We start from the raw sequence: 17837 nt of genomic DNA, 5'->3' as shown, positions 1-17837 counted from the left end.
CACTGCAGTTGGGAGTAACACTGGGGATCTTTTGGTGGTGGGTGTGCATGGGCATCTTCAGAAGAAATTCAATTTATATGTAATACTGTCAATGTGACCTTTGAGAAAAATCTCCAAAGACGTGTATTTGTTAGAAAATGTTCCTCCTCCATGCAGTTTGACCATGTTTGTCCCCTTCCCGCATGCTGCAGAGCAGCTGCAGAGACCAGCTCTCCCCTTTCACAGCCAAGGAGGTGATGAAGGTGCAGTTTTCCCTTACTCCATGTCCTGCTGCTCTGTGCTGCACCACAGACTGTGCAGGAAGCCTTCATCTCCTAGAGCCCTGGCACTACATCCCTGAGGTCCAACAGAGGGCAGTTCTGCCCTGCTGCCTGGGAAATGCCAACTGCTGAGACACTGAATATTCAAGCTGAACCCATGGCTTGATACAAGGGTGAAAAATCATAGAAAGGAGTGCTCTTTGCTATATCTGCTTCTTTCTCTTGCAATATTTTTTAAATGGCCGAGTTGTGTCAAAAGATACAAGCTGCCTTTGAAACAATTTTAAGTGTAAATGTGACATTTCCTCCACCAATCTCACTTTCTTCAGATGAAAGATAATAGAGTTGTCTGATCAGCTCATCTCTGGGTCTTTGCTGGAGTAGTTACTCCAGAATGAATTAGATCTAGTGGTGGTTTTTAAAATTCCTTTTCTTTTCTGTTAAGTTCTAAGCTGATTTAGCATCTCAGTTTGAGTGTGAAAATATTCTAAAATGTGGAAGATCAGTGATTTATATGTAGTACCCAGCATCCTTCTGCCCAGTCCTCATTTTATTTTGAGTTGATGTCTTAAGAGATACTTAAGTGCAGAGAATGTACTGTATTTTTTTCTCAGAACATTGAGAATTAACAGGAATGAAATTAGGATAGATTTTCAGTCTTGGGACAGCTTGAATTAAAATATAAATGGCATAATATTTTTAGTGTGAATGGTGTGTAATTGTGGCTAATGGTTTTTCATTATTAATTTTTTATTCTTGACAATTCATGTGCAAGTGTGCTCATTTCCATCTTCTCTTACCAAAAGCAAACCACTCAATGCCTTTAGCCAGATGGATTTCAGAGCAGCCCAGTCTTATATGGTAATGACTCAACAACTGACTGAACCCAGTTAGCAGCTTTATAGATCATGACTCAAAGTATCTCATAGTTAAATTTCGTAACAGTCCCACTTATATTATCTCACATCCTCCGTGTAACTGTTCATTAAAGGCAGTCATGCCTTCTCTCAGCAAAGGAGTGATTCACCATTAATATTCCTGTCTTGATCCCCAAACCCTACTTTTTTCCAACCTTGCTTTTTCAGTGCCCAAAAGCCACCAGTCAGCTTGGGCTGGTTTCCCACCATTCAGGGGAGTAGTTAAAGGCAATGATTTTGAATAGATTAGTCTTTAATGGCAGTAACTTCTTAAGCATATTTGCTATATTTGATGAAGTACTGAGAATGAGCTCACACAGTCCTCCTTTCTCAGGATGTGCATTATGTTTGTCAGAAGGGACAATTTCACTTGCACAGAATTAAATCTGTGCTAGAACAGAGGCCCTGTAAAGGACCCTACATACCTAAGATCAGCTCAGACCACTGACCTCAGGCTTATCTGATGGCAAAAGACTTAGCAGTGTTGCAAAGTTCAGCTGTTGTAGCAGTTTTTGCTTACCTCTTCTCATGCTGTCCTGGACACATTCATTCATTTCCTAACTAAACTGGTGTATCATCATTTTTAAGAAGAGGATCTGACTGGCTGCTTCTGCTCATCAGTTTTGAAAACATTGCTACTGAGGGACTTGTCCCTCTTGTTTTGTGAAACATCAGCTGAATCCTCTGTTGGCAGAAAGAGATGTCATCCTGTTGCCTTCAGTGGGAATAGGTCAGGAGCTTTGACTCAGCAGCTTTTGAGGACAGCCAGACAAGATTTTTTCCTCTCCCTTACATCTGAGTCTCATTTTGAAGTATAGCACAGTTTTACAGTACATGAACTTGGGGAAAAAAAAGGAGGATGTGCATTGCTGTTTCCAGTGAATTACCAGTTTGTGATTTTAGCCCCTGTTTCCACATGTTTTTCCTGGCAGCCTAAGTCTTGCTTTGTGCCGTTCTCACCCCTGCAGTGTGCTGGCAAAGTGTCTGGGGAGGCCATTCAGTGGCTCAGATTGGGAATTTGGTTATTTTTTTCCACCCTATCAGCTTGCTATTGTGGTTCATCACATGTGCAGCCACTCTGGCAGATGTGCTGGTTTAGGTGCAGTAGGGCAAATCTGAGAAGCACCTGGAGATGGGATTGGAGAAGGATTTGTGCAAACAGCATTGCTGCTCCATTTTGCTGCCTCACCTAGCTGCTACTGGAACACTTACCCAGTTTGTGGAAAAGAAAGTAGATACAGACTCAACCTTTAAAAAAACAAAAACAGCAACAACAAAACTGAAAGATTGATCCAACACAGTATGGATCTAACCATGGGCTTTGTAGGTGGATGCTGAGCCTCATCCAGATTCTTTCCATGCTTCCCTGTGGAGTTTCTGTGATGTGTTGTGAGATACACAGATTCAGAACTGAGATCTGTTGAGATACAGGAGACTAAGTTTGTCCCTGCCAGTACAGATGTGCCAGTAACATAAGAAATCTTTCATCTAGCTTAGAAGTGCTTATAAATGTTTTGACTGTCCAAGCCCATGCAACCTGTGCTTTGGACTGATGCTTCAACTTCTGTGATAGGTTTATTGCAGCCAGAGGTGAGATCCTTTTAACTTTTTCCCCAGTTGATGCTAAAGTAAAATCATGATAGGATCAAGTATCATGATATATTGTGGATGTAAAGTGTGTGGGTTTCAGGAACAAGTTCTGCAGATGTCTCTCTCTCTTTCTCTACTTCATGCAGCTCAGCAATCTGATTTTACTTAGTTGTCCAAACTGTGTGTCTTCACCTTTTGGTAGAGACTGCAGTGCAAAATGTCACAGGGTTATTTTAGTCTCCATATTCCTCTCAATAAGGGCTACAGCGTAATTTCTGACTTCTCTTCCATTTTAGGGGAGTATATTCTCTCACTGAATGAACACACATGGCACCTGTGTTAGCTCAGCCATCTCTGCACAGAGAAGGTGTCACTGGCTGGGGACTTTGTCCATGTGGCTGCAGTGGAGAGACATAGTGGATGCAGAAGGGAGCATAAATAGCTCTGCAACCCTCTCAGCACTGAATGTCCAATAATTTTCATAATCTTTGGTTTCAAACATAATGTCAGAGCACCAGCCATGCTAGCTAGGTGTGGCAAACAAGGCAAAGTAGAGAACAAACTCTGCTGATCTCAAAGGAGTGAACCTCCCAGGGACACTTGGAAAGGCAGCTGTTCAGGTGTAACTCCCTGTAATCTCAGGAGGAATGTCTCCTTCCTTGTATGTTACCGTAGTTCAAATGAAGGTCTACAAGCAGAGGTGATGGTGTTTAAGGTCACACCACCAAATTGCTGCATTTAATGTATAATACAAGTCATGTCTTTGTAACTCTAAAGTCAGTAACGTAAGAATAACTTGAGTTCATTTCAGTTAGCAATCTGAGTTAATGGTTGCTGTGTGTGACCTCCACTAAATTACCTACAAATAAGGCAAACTGTGGGGACTGTGGTGCAGGAACCTGTGGCATGTGAGTCTTTCTGCTGTAATTTAGACAGTCGTGTCAAGAATGTGATCTCTTTTTGAGGGGAAAGGAGAGTACACATCTTAAACTTAGTTAAGAGACTTTCCAGTTCAGGGAAGAACAGACTGCAGTACATTCAAAAGTAGTATGTGCCCACATTAAGCCATTCTTTGTTACTGTACATGATAAGTCATAAATAGTTTATTTGTTCCTTGGCAACTTCATATTTCATGTAAGAACAGAAGAACACATATGCAATGACACTTTTATGAGATCAACATTTAATCCCTGAAAATTATTTAGTAAACATCAAGGATTCCCAAAAACTAGCGGTCTTATCAGTCCAAGCAAACTTGTGAAGGTTAATAAAAAACCTAGCCTTTCCAGCAATGGCTAGGAATGGATCACAAAATCACAAAATACTCTGAGTTGGATATACACACTTACATACATACACATATTCTTATACAAGTAGATGGGGTTATTATGATGGCTTCTCATTCTGTGCTGTGGAAGGCAGTGTAGGTAGGTAAAATGAGAGGTGGCTCCTTCCTCACAGCTATTGTCTACATAAGGAGCAGGCTCAGTAAGTGAACACAGAACAGCAAGTGAGTGAGAATGGGAAGGCCAGGATAGCATGTAGGAATACAAGGGAAACGTGGCTGGTTATTCAGAGCATTGTACGGGGGCTCCACAAGTTAAGATTTCTATGTGTTTCTATTATGAGATTACCTGATCTGCAGTATATCCTAAGACAAACCATTTCCTTTGTGTTTTTTCAGTCTCACTGCTTGCAACAAGGCATAAAGTTGATCAACTTCTATGTCAGAAGGCCACAGTCCCCAGAGTGGGGCCAACCAGGCAATCTTGATTTAAGGATTGGTGACTCAGATGTCTCCTAGTCCCTGGACTTCCCAAAATTGCTTTGGGGTGAAGAATCTCAATGGGCTTGTTTGCAACATTGTTTTGTTAGAAGAAAGACTGCCTTTTTATTAAGGTTGTCTGTGGTTTAATGTGAACTTGGAAAGCTGAAAGCAAAGGGTTAACTTCTTGGTATAAACTCAGAAATGTTTAAGAAAAAGAATGCAGTTCAGCCTATCAAAAGATGTGCAGCATCTTCTGTGGTTGTTCCTTAGAGCTTTCCTAAGGCATTTCTCATCCCTGAAGCAAGCAGTCCAGTGACATTCTCCATTCGGGATGCTGTCTTATAGAGTGGACTTTTCTGGGTTGTTTGCTTGTTTTTCTTGTTTGTTTTGTTGACTTAGGCAATGAAAGGTAACTGAGCAGCACTTTGCTTTCCTATGTGCTCTATTTCAACATTGGCTTATAAGGCTAATGATAGAGTTGCTGGTTTAAAGAGGTTACATCACTTTCAGGGGATAAACAAATACAGGATGTGTGTTGAGTTGGAGCTGTAGGGAGCTATCTTTGCTACTCAACTAACTTTCTGCATTTTAAAGAGTTACATTATGTTATGCTAAAGAGTTGAAGAGTACTGCCACCTAGTTCATCCTCCTACTCCAAAGCAGGATTAGCTCTACTTATAGCACTCCTGACAGACACTTGTATAACCAGTCCTTTAAGACTTACAGCAAAGGGGACTTAAACTGCCTTTCCAAGTGAATTTTCAAGCTGAACATTTCTGCAATATGAGCTCATTACTTTTGTCTCCAGCTGCTTGTGAATGTTGATAAAAGATTAGTACCTAACTCTGTGCAGCAGCATTTTAGGTATTTAAAGCATGTCTTCATGCTTTATGTTCTTTAGGCTGAGCCACCTATATTCTCTCAGTCTTGCCTTGTAATTTGTGTTGTCCAGCAATGTCACAGGTTCGCCTTCAGCTCATGATTCTGTGTGGTCCTCAGATGCTTTGTGCAGTGCTGCTTTTTGCCCAGCTTTCACTTGGTCTGGTTGAACTGTTTCCAGCTTTTTCAGTTTGTCAGGATTATTCTAACCTTGTCTTCGTTATACTTAGTTTCTTACCCAGCTTAATGTAATATGCCAGTTAATGAACACTTCTGCTGCATCACCTCTCCAGTAGGGAAAGTACTCCATCATCCAGGAGCCAGGTTGAAGAGCACTACAAGAGTAATCCTTCAGATTTGGCTGAACTGGGGATAACTGCTTCCAGAAACAAGAAATTATTGACAAGTACTACAGCTACTTGCACGATTACCTTTTTGTAGTAATCATCAGTATTGATCATCAGTTTTCTCATCCATCTATATGCAGTTCCCTCTATGGCAAAACGTTTAGGAAGACAGATTTTTAATACCTAATTTTATCAACTGGATTTAGTTTTTTTTTTTTGGTTTTTTCACTTTTCATTGTAATGCTTAATTTTTTTTCCTTTGCGTCTTTGTCTGAAACTACTTGCAGCTGACAGTGGAACCATGTTTTGTGACATGTTGATCTTAGACCGTTTTCCTTACCAGGTTTAACTGACTGTGAAGATACACATACCTACACATGCACCTACTCTCTGTACTACATCCTGCAATTTATTGTTTCACTTATTTATTATTGAGTTATTAGCCTATTTAGGGAAATTAGGTTGTTTTGACTAGATTTAATCAATACATCCATGTTTTCTTTTTTTTTTTTTAATTTCCATTGTGTGCTTACAAATAATTTCACAGATTCACAGGATAATCTGGGTTGGAAGGGACCCACAAGGAGCATCTTGAGTGAATGGCCCATACAGGGATCAAACCCACTACCTTGGCATTATTAATGCCATGCTCCAAATAAGTGAGTTAATTAGCTTCATCAGACTTTTTCTAGGAAATTAAAGTAAAAGCAAATGGTTCATAGTTTACATGGCTTCCTAGCTTTGGGGTTTTTTCTCCGTTTCCAAAAACAAGCTCTCTGACATTTTTGAAACATTTGGTACCTTACTTGTCCTTCATGAACTCTCAGAGTCAACGGATTTCTTCTGCTCATTCCTGGAGTGCTTTAGGGCAAACTTCATGTCTTGGACAATTTGAGAACACTTGGTTTACTCTAATGCTCCCTGTGAATTCCCTTTTCTGGGCTGAGATCTTATTCCTTCTTTGTTGATACTAATTCCTTCTAGTGGGAGGATTGCTTGGCCTTTTTTAGTAAAGTCATAGCAAAAATGATATTTTGATCTTCCTAGTGTAATGCCTCAATGGCTTGCTTTCCTTTCTTGAGTGGCAGGCCAATAATTTTTTTTTAAGTTTTACTCACAGAATTATGCATTTCATTTTGTGCCCTCACCTTTTAATCTTCATGCCCACAGGGTGTTTTATTGCATGATGCTCATATTATCTCACTGTAGGAGGTGTGCACTATGCATACTTTTTATCATATACACATTTTTTATTTTCCTAAAGAGCAACCATAATATTGAGGAGGCAACATGCCAAACATGGCAGCAAGAGTTTTCCAAATGAATGCTCATTTTGACAGCTGTGAAAGTTTTGGCCAGTGTACCTCATTGGCCTATGTTGTCATCTTCTGGCTAGTTTCAATAGTGTTGCAGTGTTTTCCCCATTCCAAATAACCAGGAAAACCTCACCTACAGAGGTGAGACCAAACTACCAGATTGTTTGTCTCCCATCATGGTCCAAATGTACTACCTGTACAAATGGGATCTGGCAAGAGAAAAATTTAACAGGCTGGCAGTTTTCCAATGTATTAACAGTAGTTTAATCTGCTGGCCAGTAGTTCTCCTTACTCTGAGGACTTTCTCTGCATTGTCTTTCCAAGGCAGCAGCTGTCAGAAAAATGATGAGAGCAGGTTTCTTGTGGCTGTCTGTGTGGAACCATTCTATCCTCAGGGAGGGAAAGTGGTAGATTTCTGCATCTCCAAAACAAATCCGGTTAGCCAGATTAAGGCTCATAAAACCTGACACTTCTGAGAGGAAAAATAATTTATGAACTGGGAGGACATAGCAAGCAACAGTTAATTGTGCAAGTGGCTGCAGGGTTTTCACTAGCATTGACAGATACAGTAAGCAGCCCTATTGAGAAACCCCCTCTATTTGCACACACACAGCTACAAATGTTTTTAAGTTGCCTCCTGGTGCTGCAGGCTGACCTGTGGGGCAGGTGCCTTTAATGTATTGCTTTTCCTCAAAAAAAAAAAAAGAAAAAGAAAAGGGGGCAAGTGACTTCTTTTAACCTCTGTTTTCTGTTTTGAAGTCCCTCTTGTCTTCTAGTCTCAGGTTAACTCAGCTGTTCCTGCCAACTTCTTGTCCCCATCCTGTTTTCTCCTGGTTTGGGCTTAGTTTATCAGTTAAGAAACAGCATATTTGGTTATCCTGATGTTGTCTCTCCACTCTACCCTGCCCTGTCCACTCTGTATTGGATGAGTTGTTTTTTGCTGCCATAGCCTGTTTGGAGTGTTTTTGGAGCCTGTTTCCAGGAGTGCTGTACAGTTTGCAGTAAAGAAGAATGTCTGGAAGTGTGGGTGAATGGGAAGGGTAACTTGAAAGAAGGACTCAAAAGGTCAAAGGGTCTGTGCCTGCACTTGACCAAGCCCCCTCTCTCCCATCTGTTTTCTGTGTGACCTTGGACAAGTCATTTAGGCTCTTACCTGAGTCCAGAATCATGTCCATCTTTAACTCACAAGTGTAAAAGGACATTAAAAACCTGCCTCCTGGGCATGGTGAGGACAAAACCACTCATCTCAGTGATAAATCTGTACAAGAGTCTAAAGCAGCATTCAGGTCTTCCCATGCACTTGTTTGTCATGTAGACCCTGATTTCTGCTAGCACTCAGTGGAGATACAGCCAAACCAGCTGTCGCTACCATCCATCTTTATTTCTTACGAGAGTGAATTGTTTTAAATTCTCATATAAATTCCCTTTCTACTTGATTATGAAATATGTTTTAATTTGACAGCAATGTTATTTTTAGTTATACTTTTGTAGCCTTTAGTATTAGCAGCTAGTTGGCAGAAAAAAACTGCTAAATATTTATACTTCTCATCTTTGATCTTTCACTCAGAAGAACTGAAAAGTTATCACACTTACCATTTTTATTATAAATATTTTAGAAAGCATTTTAAAGAGTCCAAATTCACCTCTCATGTTGGATTTGTTCAGAATGTTGGGATGGCTTGTCACTCTTAAGGACAGGTAGTTGCCAATGGTTGGAAAGTTTAGGGTGATCCTGCTGTGGTTAAGTACCAGGAATGGAATTATTAACATCATTGTTTGATGGGAGAAGGACCAAAGCTTCCTGCATCCTCTTACTTGCAGGCTGTGGCTTGGAGGGAGATGAATGCAATGTCTTTGCACAAGGACAGCTCTACAAAGTGTGTCTTCCAGAGCTGCTCTTTGCAGCTGGTACAGCACAACAAGACTGTGAATGAGATACCCAAGTCACAAAATTCTGCCAGAACCACAGGGCCTGTTGCTGCCAGAGATATCTTCTACCAGGGATTTAAGAGGTCAAGAAAAATGTGGAGAAAGCAGGAGAGCCAGCAATGGCAGAAAAATTGTTGGTTTATTATGGGTTTACTCACTGAAAATGTGATTTTTTTTCTATGAGTTTCCTGGTTGGTAGCCAAAATGCTTCAGCTGCCAGCACTACCCGGACTTCCAGGTAATGTGTACTTCTGTTCTCCTCAGTATGTCAGTATCAGCTATGCCAGCCAAGTTTCTTTTCCAGAGAGATGGGTTGATCCATCATAGGAACTTTTTGCCTTGGCCTCTCATGGGAAATGGAGTCCTGCCATGGTTTCTAAACTAAACAGCAGAGGAGAAAGTCAAGAAGCTTAGATGGCAATTCCCCCAAGACACAATATCCAAATTGAGTTATTTTTTTCTTCTGTTTGCTCATTTAGAGAGTGTTTAAGTCTCCACTGGTCATTTTTTAAACAAATAATGAAAAGTATTACTCCTTGCATTTTATTTTGGTGAAAACAAGATTTGACTTTGAAAAGCTTTTGACATTAACATTTTTCAGTCAAAACTAAGGAAAGGAAAGCAAAATAAAACCCTGTGCTGTTCACAGAACAGGTATTCTGTCCTGTCTCATGCTGAGACTATAGTTTTTTCTCTCTTACTTTCAGCATCCAATTATTTTTCTATGTTTAGTACATAAAAATAAATCTCAAGTGCTTTATCAATCAACCTTATTTGCCACCTCAATGGGTAGAAACTATTTCACTGGATTTTGTATGTATGTATCAGAATGTTTTCTTTCTCCCTTCTTTATTTCACCTCTGCAATCCTTGTATCTTGTTGTGGTCATAACCCTGAAGAAAAAAAATAGGGGTTTGTACTCCATTCTGGGTCTCACAGGTTTGCACATGTTCTGATCTTTGTGCTCATGGCTTTCTTTCATTGCTCAAAGGCTCAGCCTTGGGAAGTTGATAGACTCATTCCATGTGTAGTGATGAATTTATGTGGCATGGTGAGTGCTCTGCGTTTACTCTGCTCAAAGTTAAGCAAGCCTTGAACATATTCAGTCTCTAGCCTACTCTTGAATCTTCCTGGATTTAGAGCAGGATCTTGAACTGAATCACTCAATTGGCTGGTGAGCCCCTAAAAACAGAAGATGCCCAGTGTGAAGTGAATGCACAGAGTTCACCTTGCAAGAGGGACAACTCTCAGTCACATCCAGCTTTGAATCCACATGAAATGTATTTGTCAATATTGGCATTGATCAAATATGATGGGAATCTGTCCCTGAATTTGATATATGATTTTCCCAAAGAGATGGAGATTGGAGGACGAGCAGTCATCACCAGTTCTGGAATCCATCCCCCTGAGAAATGGTTTCATACCTGCTTTACAACCATTGATCATTGCCTTCTTCAAGGAGTCAGTGAGTCACTGTCTTTAAAATGAAAAAACACAATGCCAAATCCCAAGGCTTTTTAAGTTTTTCTGCCCTTTGGTGGCAGCAAAAGTCTGTGTCACCGTTAGCTTATGATCCTGTGGGTACTCTAGATTTTATTTTTTTTTTTAGCATAATGGGGAATGGTACTTTTCTTCTTCACCCTAATGATATTTCATTGCTGCCTGCATGTAATCAATTCCATTACTTCTGTTGCTGTGCGACTTAAGAGCTTTTTAATAGGAAGTGCTTGGATCTGAGATGGGTTATCTGTATCTTTGGCTGGTTACTGAGAGGACTGTAACAGTGCACAAGGGAAATACTCTCTCAGTGTCTTGTATAACTCAGTCTGTTTACAAGAGTTCCTTCGGCTTGGGAGCTGGCAGAAGAGAGCCTTGCACTGCTCCTGGTAGTTCTTTTGTTGGCCTCTGTCAACAAACCAAGGTGAACTGTTGAAAGAAGAAAAGGTCTTTATGGGGCAAAGTGCTCGGCCAAAGCACAACTAATTGCTTGACCTGCTCCATTAAACATTTAGTGAGTACCTTAACAGTGAGGAGACTTTCAAGTGGAGCCTGTGAAAGATTTTTTTTCAGTATTTTTCTATTGGTATCTGTTCCTGCATGCAAGAAATTAGTTGATAGATTCAGGCGGAAACAGAAAATAATGATCAACACTTCTGAGTTAATCAAACATTTTTGAATACTGGACAATGACTTAGTTTGTACTTATGGCTATCTAACAGTGTCCAGTGATTGAGAAACTGAAAGTGCTTTCATTTTTCATCCACTTTTCACTGTCTTAACTAGAAGGTGTTATTTATGTCCTTTGCCATTGTATTCCATACTGTGCTTTTTATCTCTCAATAATCTGGCTATTAACAGAATTTTGACTTTTTTCCTACATGAAGAGAGAAGCTTAAAATGGAATTAATACTAAAGAAAGAATGAAAAGGTCAAGCAGGTTCCAGGTTTGGTATTCAGATACAGATTTCACCAAGTCCAATTAGAGAAGAGCAAAAAGTCCATTACTGTCTCAGTTTTGTGAAATAGAAGAACATTATTTCAGTCCAGTCATTAGTCAGTGAACATGTATCTCTTTTGAAGTGACCACCAAAAAAAACCCAATAAAGTTGACACTCTCAACATGAATATCTTGGCTTGAACTATTTTTGAAGCTGCACCACCCTTCTGTCAGGTGTCAGCTACAGAAGGTATGCAAGATAAATGACCATTTCCTGCTTTCTGTTGTTTTAAAGCAATTCTTTTGTCTGGAGGTGATCTAATGCCTTTCACTGACATCAAAATCACCTTTAGAAAAATGTCCCTTTTTAAGAATGTGCTGTGTGTACAATGTGCTCTTCCAGAGAGATGAAGTATTAGCATTTGAAAGGACAGATGAGAAGGCATATTTTGGAAAGCCCTTGGTTCAGAGAATTATTGCTATATTCTTTATGCATATCATCATGGTAATTGAAATATTTGCCATTGATGAGAAGGTATACAGCACAAGCCTTTTGCCATTTCCCATGATGTGGTTTCTAGCAAAGAGTGCTATTTGTCAATTTAAAATTTATGGTAGGATATTTAGCAGTTGTGCCTACTATCATAGAGATGGATGTGGTTTGAAAGCATGAAACAAAAAGGAACAGGTAATTGCATCTTCTTCTTGCAGTTTAATATTCTTCCCCATTTTCACTTAAAATGGAGCTGCTCCACATTCTGGAGCTGCTGGAGTCACAAAGCAAAACCAAAGCTGTGCTCTCTGCATGGCTTTGTCAATTAGGATGCTGGTAACATGAAATAGTTTATTCATTTCTTCCCATCATCACTGTTTTCAGGACATGGTTGCAAATGAAACATGCCTTTCTCTTCCCTGAGGTCATTCCATGCGTGTGATCTCTTGTGAAGGGAGTAGCAGCTACTGAGTACTGTGTGAAGGTTTATGTAATGGAATTACATGATGAATCTTGGGAGGGCATATAAGATACTCATTTCAATGGCGGGGATACCATCAAGGAACCTCATTAATATGACTCACTGAACAGAGAGGAAAAAATCCCAAATGCTTGCACTGCCATGTGTGTGGATCTTTCGTTTTAAATAGTATTCTGCAGGAAAAAGTGCAGTATAGATATCATGGTGAGTAATACTGCTTAGTGAACTGCTCAGGATACAAAAGGGATGGTACTCTTTTGCTCTTTCATGCTGTGGCTGATTGTCATCTCTAGTTTTCTGTTCCTCAAAGTGAATCCAACTCTCAGGAAAAATGCCTGGTTCTGTGTTGTCCTCATCTCTTAAGAGCAGGGGTAACCTCCATACAGAACTCTCTGTGCTTCTGTGGCTTTTTTAAGGCAAATGGAAAGTAGAACACAGGTAAATGGTAAGGGTTTCCCACTCAGTCCTGCTTCTTTTATCTCTCTCTTCCAGTACAGGATGGACAAATTTTCATTGTTGTTATGGTATTACATGTGGAAGAGTGCCAATGCCAGGCATTTATTCTTTATGCAACATTTTGGTTACCAAATGACCCTGTGGTTAGTCTTATGTAATGCCGGAAACAGGTTCCCTAGAATGCCAAAGTGTTTTGCTGTTGGTAGCTTCTGGGATCAGCTTTCCAGCCAAGTTGCATTTAAATCATTCAGTGGCTTTCCATGCAGGGAAAGCTAACACGGATGTATTAACTTTTGTTGCCTAACACACCCTTTCACTCTAGCCCACGTAGCAGGGTGAGGTTGCTCTCATGTTAATTTTATTAGACTAGTGGCAGACTAAGGCCCCTTAATTTCTTGTTCTGCTTAGGTATCAGGCTGAAATACCCCAACATATACACTGACCTTCAGATGGACCCCACACAGTGACTCTGACCTGTGGGACCAGCTCCCAAGCACATGAAGGCAACTGAGTGCCAGTTCCTGAAAATCATGAGGCAAAGCTCTTTCCTGCCAAAATAATACAAAAGTGCATTAGGCATTATTTCGCCCTAGTGTTTGTCCACAGTCTGTGTCCTCTTTCCTCCTGTGGGATCAGAATAAATCCCTGCCTTGCCTTCCTTCTCCCTTTGAGTAGTGTACTCACTGTGCTTCATTACCTGCAAGCCGCAGGCTGGTGCAGAGGAGACTTGTGACACTGAGATCAGCTGAAGCCTAATGGGAGAGGAGTCCGCGTGACTGCAGCCGCACGGACTCGTCTGGCAGGGCACTTTAGGTAAATAAAGCCCACTGTTAAGCCTCTACAATTTTTCTCTTTTTTTTTTTTTTTTTTTTTTTTTTTTTTTTTTTTTGTTACCCTGTGAAGCTGAAGCTGCTGTTGCAGGTTTTGGCCTCAAAATCTTGCTTCTCAGGATAAAGAGCCACCGCTTCTGTATTGTCAGGCTGCAGCATGACATGCAGCAGAGACTTCATTATGCATAAGCAAGGCCATCTCTAAGGTAGGCAAACGCTCTGTGGCTCTGCAGAACAAAAGGGAAGTGAGAAGCAGAATGAGCAAAGGTATTATTTTCTGACAATAATTGTTTTCAGTTGCAGCTGATCACAGGGATTAATCACAGTGTCGTAATACTTTATTTGGGAGCAGGGGAAATATTAGGGGAAGGAAGATCTTAGAAGTGCTCTTCCAAATCTCACTTGAAAAGTTAGTAATAGTACTCGGAAACAATGCTTAAGGTTTTGAAACTTGGCGTGTGTCTTTTATTGACATAGCTTTGAACCCTTATACTCCTTCTTTCTAATTAGTAACAGTGCAATTAAACCTAGCTAAAAGGTGGGAGAAAAATGTAGCATACAATGTAGCATTCATGTTATGTGGAGTTATGTATATTAGTAGTTACAACTTCATTTTATTTCCTATAATTAAATCTAATTACATAGATTTTATTATATATGCTAATTACATATATTTTGCCTAAAATTACATTTAATGCAATCCCCATTTTAGTTCTCCCAAACCAATGAGAGACAACACACCAACTTCAGCTGCAGCTAGCAGAACTCTAGTCCAGTGCTGTTCTCTACAACCTTTCCTGATTTAAATACCTCCTAAAGCTACGGTTTTTCCACAACACCACAAGAAACTACTGTGTTCTAGTCTGCCATATATAATTTGTTATGGAATGAACCACTCTCTAGCATGGAGGGATGGGGGCACAGAAACAGCTAAGTCAGGAGTAATTGTCACTTTCATTTAACCAAGGCCAGTGAAGAAGCAGTGCTGTAGCTATGCCTATCACATCTTACACCTACATTAAGCAAACTTGTGTTTACTTCACGTTAAATAATGATAATAAATTTTCAGTCCTGGGATATATTCCCAATATTTGCAAAACTTCAGGATTAAGCCTGTAACTGTACACCTTCTAAATAGATTTTCAGCCAAAGCAATTTACAAATGTTTTTGATCAGGTGTATTCCTGTAGCCCCTTTAAAAACTAAGATACTGCCAGCTCTAAAGATATTTGCCAGCCTGGTTTTGAAAATAATTTCTGTTGAGGTCTGATGCATTATCCCTCTCTCTTACTCAAATTTCTCACTGGCAATGTAGCATCTGACCAAATCCTTATTATTCCATTTACTTGCTTCCCCCAGGTTTGTCTTCTTGGCTGCTTTGAAGAGGTGGAGCAGAGCAGAGCAACACTTTCCCCGCAGTTACACCTCCCCCTCTTTTCTCAAAGATCACTTTTCTGCAGCATTTAACCTGCACACGGGGAAAGCTCTTGACTGGCTTTTAGCAGTTAACTGCGTTCAGCTTAACACTTTATGAAATGCAGTTTGCCCTTTCCAGTGCTAGCCAGATTTGACTTGCTTTATCTTCAGAGCACACAATAAAGGAGAAATGGTTTAATTAGAAGTAGCTTTTTTGTTGTAAACTGCCAGTGGGAGAAGGGCAACCTTCCCACCCTGGTTGGGTGGGACAAAATTGGTATCAAACAACTATTCTAAGGTAAAAATTACCTGTGCCTGTTTCTAGTAGGATTTGAGGTTGAAATGAGTATCTTGAGAGTTGTCTTTGTGGATGAACACATCTAACCTTAGATTTAATCAAATAGTCATAAGCAAAAATGTGATTCTCACATGAAGCAATTTTCTGGAGAGAGATGACCCAAAGCTTGCTGACTGCCTTTATATGCCATTAAATGCTGAGTTCTGCCAGTTTGGAAGCTTCTTTTGCTTGGTACTGTCTAGTTTCCCATTATTTTTCCCCTCAGATTTTCTCTCTTTCATTGAAGTGAGTGTTCACCTTTGAAAGAAGAAGCTGTGTGGGCTCCATTTGAAACTAAAAAGGATGCCAAAACTCCCATTTAAATTCAGTAACACAGGCACTGCAATTACAGAGATGCCCTTGCAAAACTAGGTGCTCCTGCCTGCTTTTGATGGAGAGCAGTAAGATTTTTTTCACTCTTACTCAACTTAATGGTTTGTCCTGATTTTTCATTAACTTGGCATTGCCTAGCCAGCAACTCTTAAATACTTTTCTTTCTCCCATAATTCCCTTTTCTCTAATCCTGTTCCCTGCTCTCCTTAGTCTCTTACTTTCCATAGAACAGGGTAAGAAGCCCTCCTCCTGGGGTTGTTTGCTCTGGTAAGAAGCTACAACACCACAATGCAAGTTGAAGTACAAGGTGGACTTCAGCAAAGTTCTCTGCCAAAATTAAAATTCAGCTCAGTCCTGCCTCTCTGAACTGTGTATCTTAGCATTAAGGTGATTTTCAAGCAACAGGGGCGAAATTAGACCGCAAATAAAAATGATCCAGAGGGTAAGTGTTTGGCCTCATGTATTTGCATTTGCAGGCACATGTATTTATGAGTCCTCTTTTGGTTTGTGTTCTGTAGGACGAAGAAGGTCAGCCACTGCTACCGTATCATTTACCGGCACCCGGAGCGGACGCTAACGCAGGACGAGGTGCATCGCATCCATCAAGCTATTGAGGAGTCAGCAGTTCGGGAGCTTGGGGTGGAGGGAAGGTTCTAGCAGTGCTGCTCTGGAGCCCCAAGGACAGCTGCTTTTTTCCTTCTTTCCCCCCCCTTTTTTTTTCCTTCTTTTTTCTCCCTTTTTTGGGGGTAGTTTTAGGTCACAAATAGAGAGGGGCTTTTTGCGACTGAACACTGAAAGCGATTGATAAATGGGTAATGGTAAGAATAGCAGGTAATAAACATTACTACTGAGAAATCATTAACAAAATGCTGGTGCTTTATTTTAAGAAATGGGGGAACAGCAGTAATGGAAGATTTCCCTCCTGTTACGATAAGAAATACACTGCCTGGTGGTTTTCTGTGTTGTTAATTGGTCCCTGGGTTCCATTAAACTGTAAATACTTGGCATTATTTCTGTTTTGACAGGATCTTCTGTCCATGTAACAAATGAAGAAAATCAGAGACACAGATTAATTCAAGGAAGAAAACCCCACCCCACCCCCATCCTCATATTTTTTTTTTTTTTGTGGGGGGGGTTGTTTTTTGTTTTGTTTTGTTTTGTTGTGTTTTAATTAAGATATGTCAGATTTTGCTTCAAGAAACCTTCCAAGAAGTACTTCCTGTGAAGTTTGGCTATCTTACCTTCAGAGCCCATGGTTGTTGCTTTCAGCAGCTATAGAGGAGCCAGTGTGGCTTGGGCCAGGCATGGCTGTCTACAAATGCTGGGTCATTGACAAGTAGTTCCTGTTAAATCCTCTTGCTCCCACAGAGCTGAGCAGAGCTTAGTGAGGTACTCCAAGCTGTGCTGCCTTCACCAGGGGAGAAGGTCCCTTGTCTCACTTCTCTTTGTATAGACACCAGTGTAAGATAAATCTCCTTGCCTGTCACCATCAAAGTATTGATATCACCTATGGCAGGATGGCAGTAAATAGAAACTCTTCCCTACAGTGCCCTGAAGAGCAACTGCCTTGATGTCTCATAGTATCTTACTTTCTAGCAGCAGTGTCAGAAATTCTACCTTTAAGGCAGGAAACCAAACTAAAATGGGATCTTCTGCTGTTTGAGGCTCCAGTTGCTTTATAGGATGCTTGCCTTTTTCATTGCAGGTTATAATAAGTAAATTTTGGCAGTGGTATGATGCTAGGGCCTTTAGAAATGTTCAAATGATCTGATAAATACTTGATGAGCCATTGCAGATGCTGATATGGAATATGGGACCTGTTTTGGCTTGTGATGGTATTTCATGCAGTCTTGCAGGTCACATCTGGTTGCTGTGCAGGCAGCATTCCCTCCTTCAGGGAAGAAGGTGGTAAAAATGCTGCAATAAATAGCATCTAACACTGATTTATACCTTATCAAGAAACATCTGTGCAGCAGTCTTGTACTCAACCATAAGAAGCCAGTTACTATTGCAGATGTGACAGAGGCAGAGAGCTCATTTTAATTTCA

At 40.4% G+C, this 17837-nt stretch overlaps 1 protein-coding gene across 1 annotated transcript in view; it reads left to right on the top strand.

Annotated features, from left to right (window-relative positions):
* FARS2 (phenylalanyl-tRNA synthetase 2, mitochondrial) overlaps window positions 1-17576 on the top strand; it is a 184718-nt gene extending 167142 nt beyond the window's left edge. The window contains exon 5 of the mRNA XM_062499199.1: window positions 16308-17576. Coding sequence (XP_062355183.1) covers window positions 16308-16446 — 139 coding nt within the window. The 3' untranslated portion in view covers window positions 16447-17576. The remainder of the gene's footprint in view (window positions 1-16307) is intronic.
* The last annotated feature ends 261 nt before the right edge of the window (window positions 17577-17837 follow it).

Source organism: Cinclus cinclus, chromosome 1 (assembly GCF_963662255.1).
Source record: "Cinclus cinclus chromosome 1, bCinCin1.1, whole genome shotgun sequence".
Lineage (NCBI taxonomy): Eukaryota > Metazoa > Chordata > Aves > Passeriformes > Cinclidae > Cinclus > Cinclus cinclus.
The sequence above is the reverse complement of the archived record's forward strand: the minus strand, read 5'-3'. Positions and strand labels throughout refer to the sequence as shown.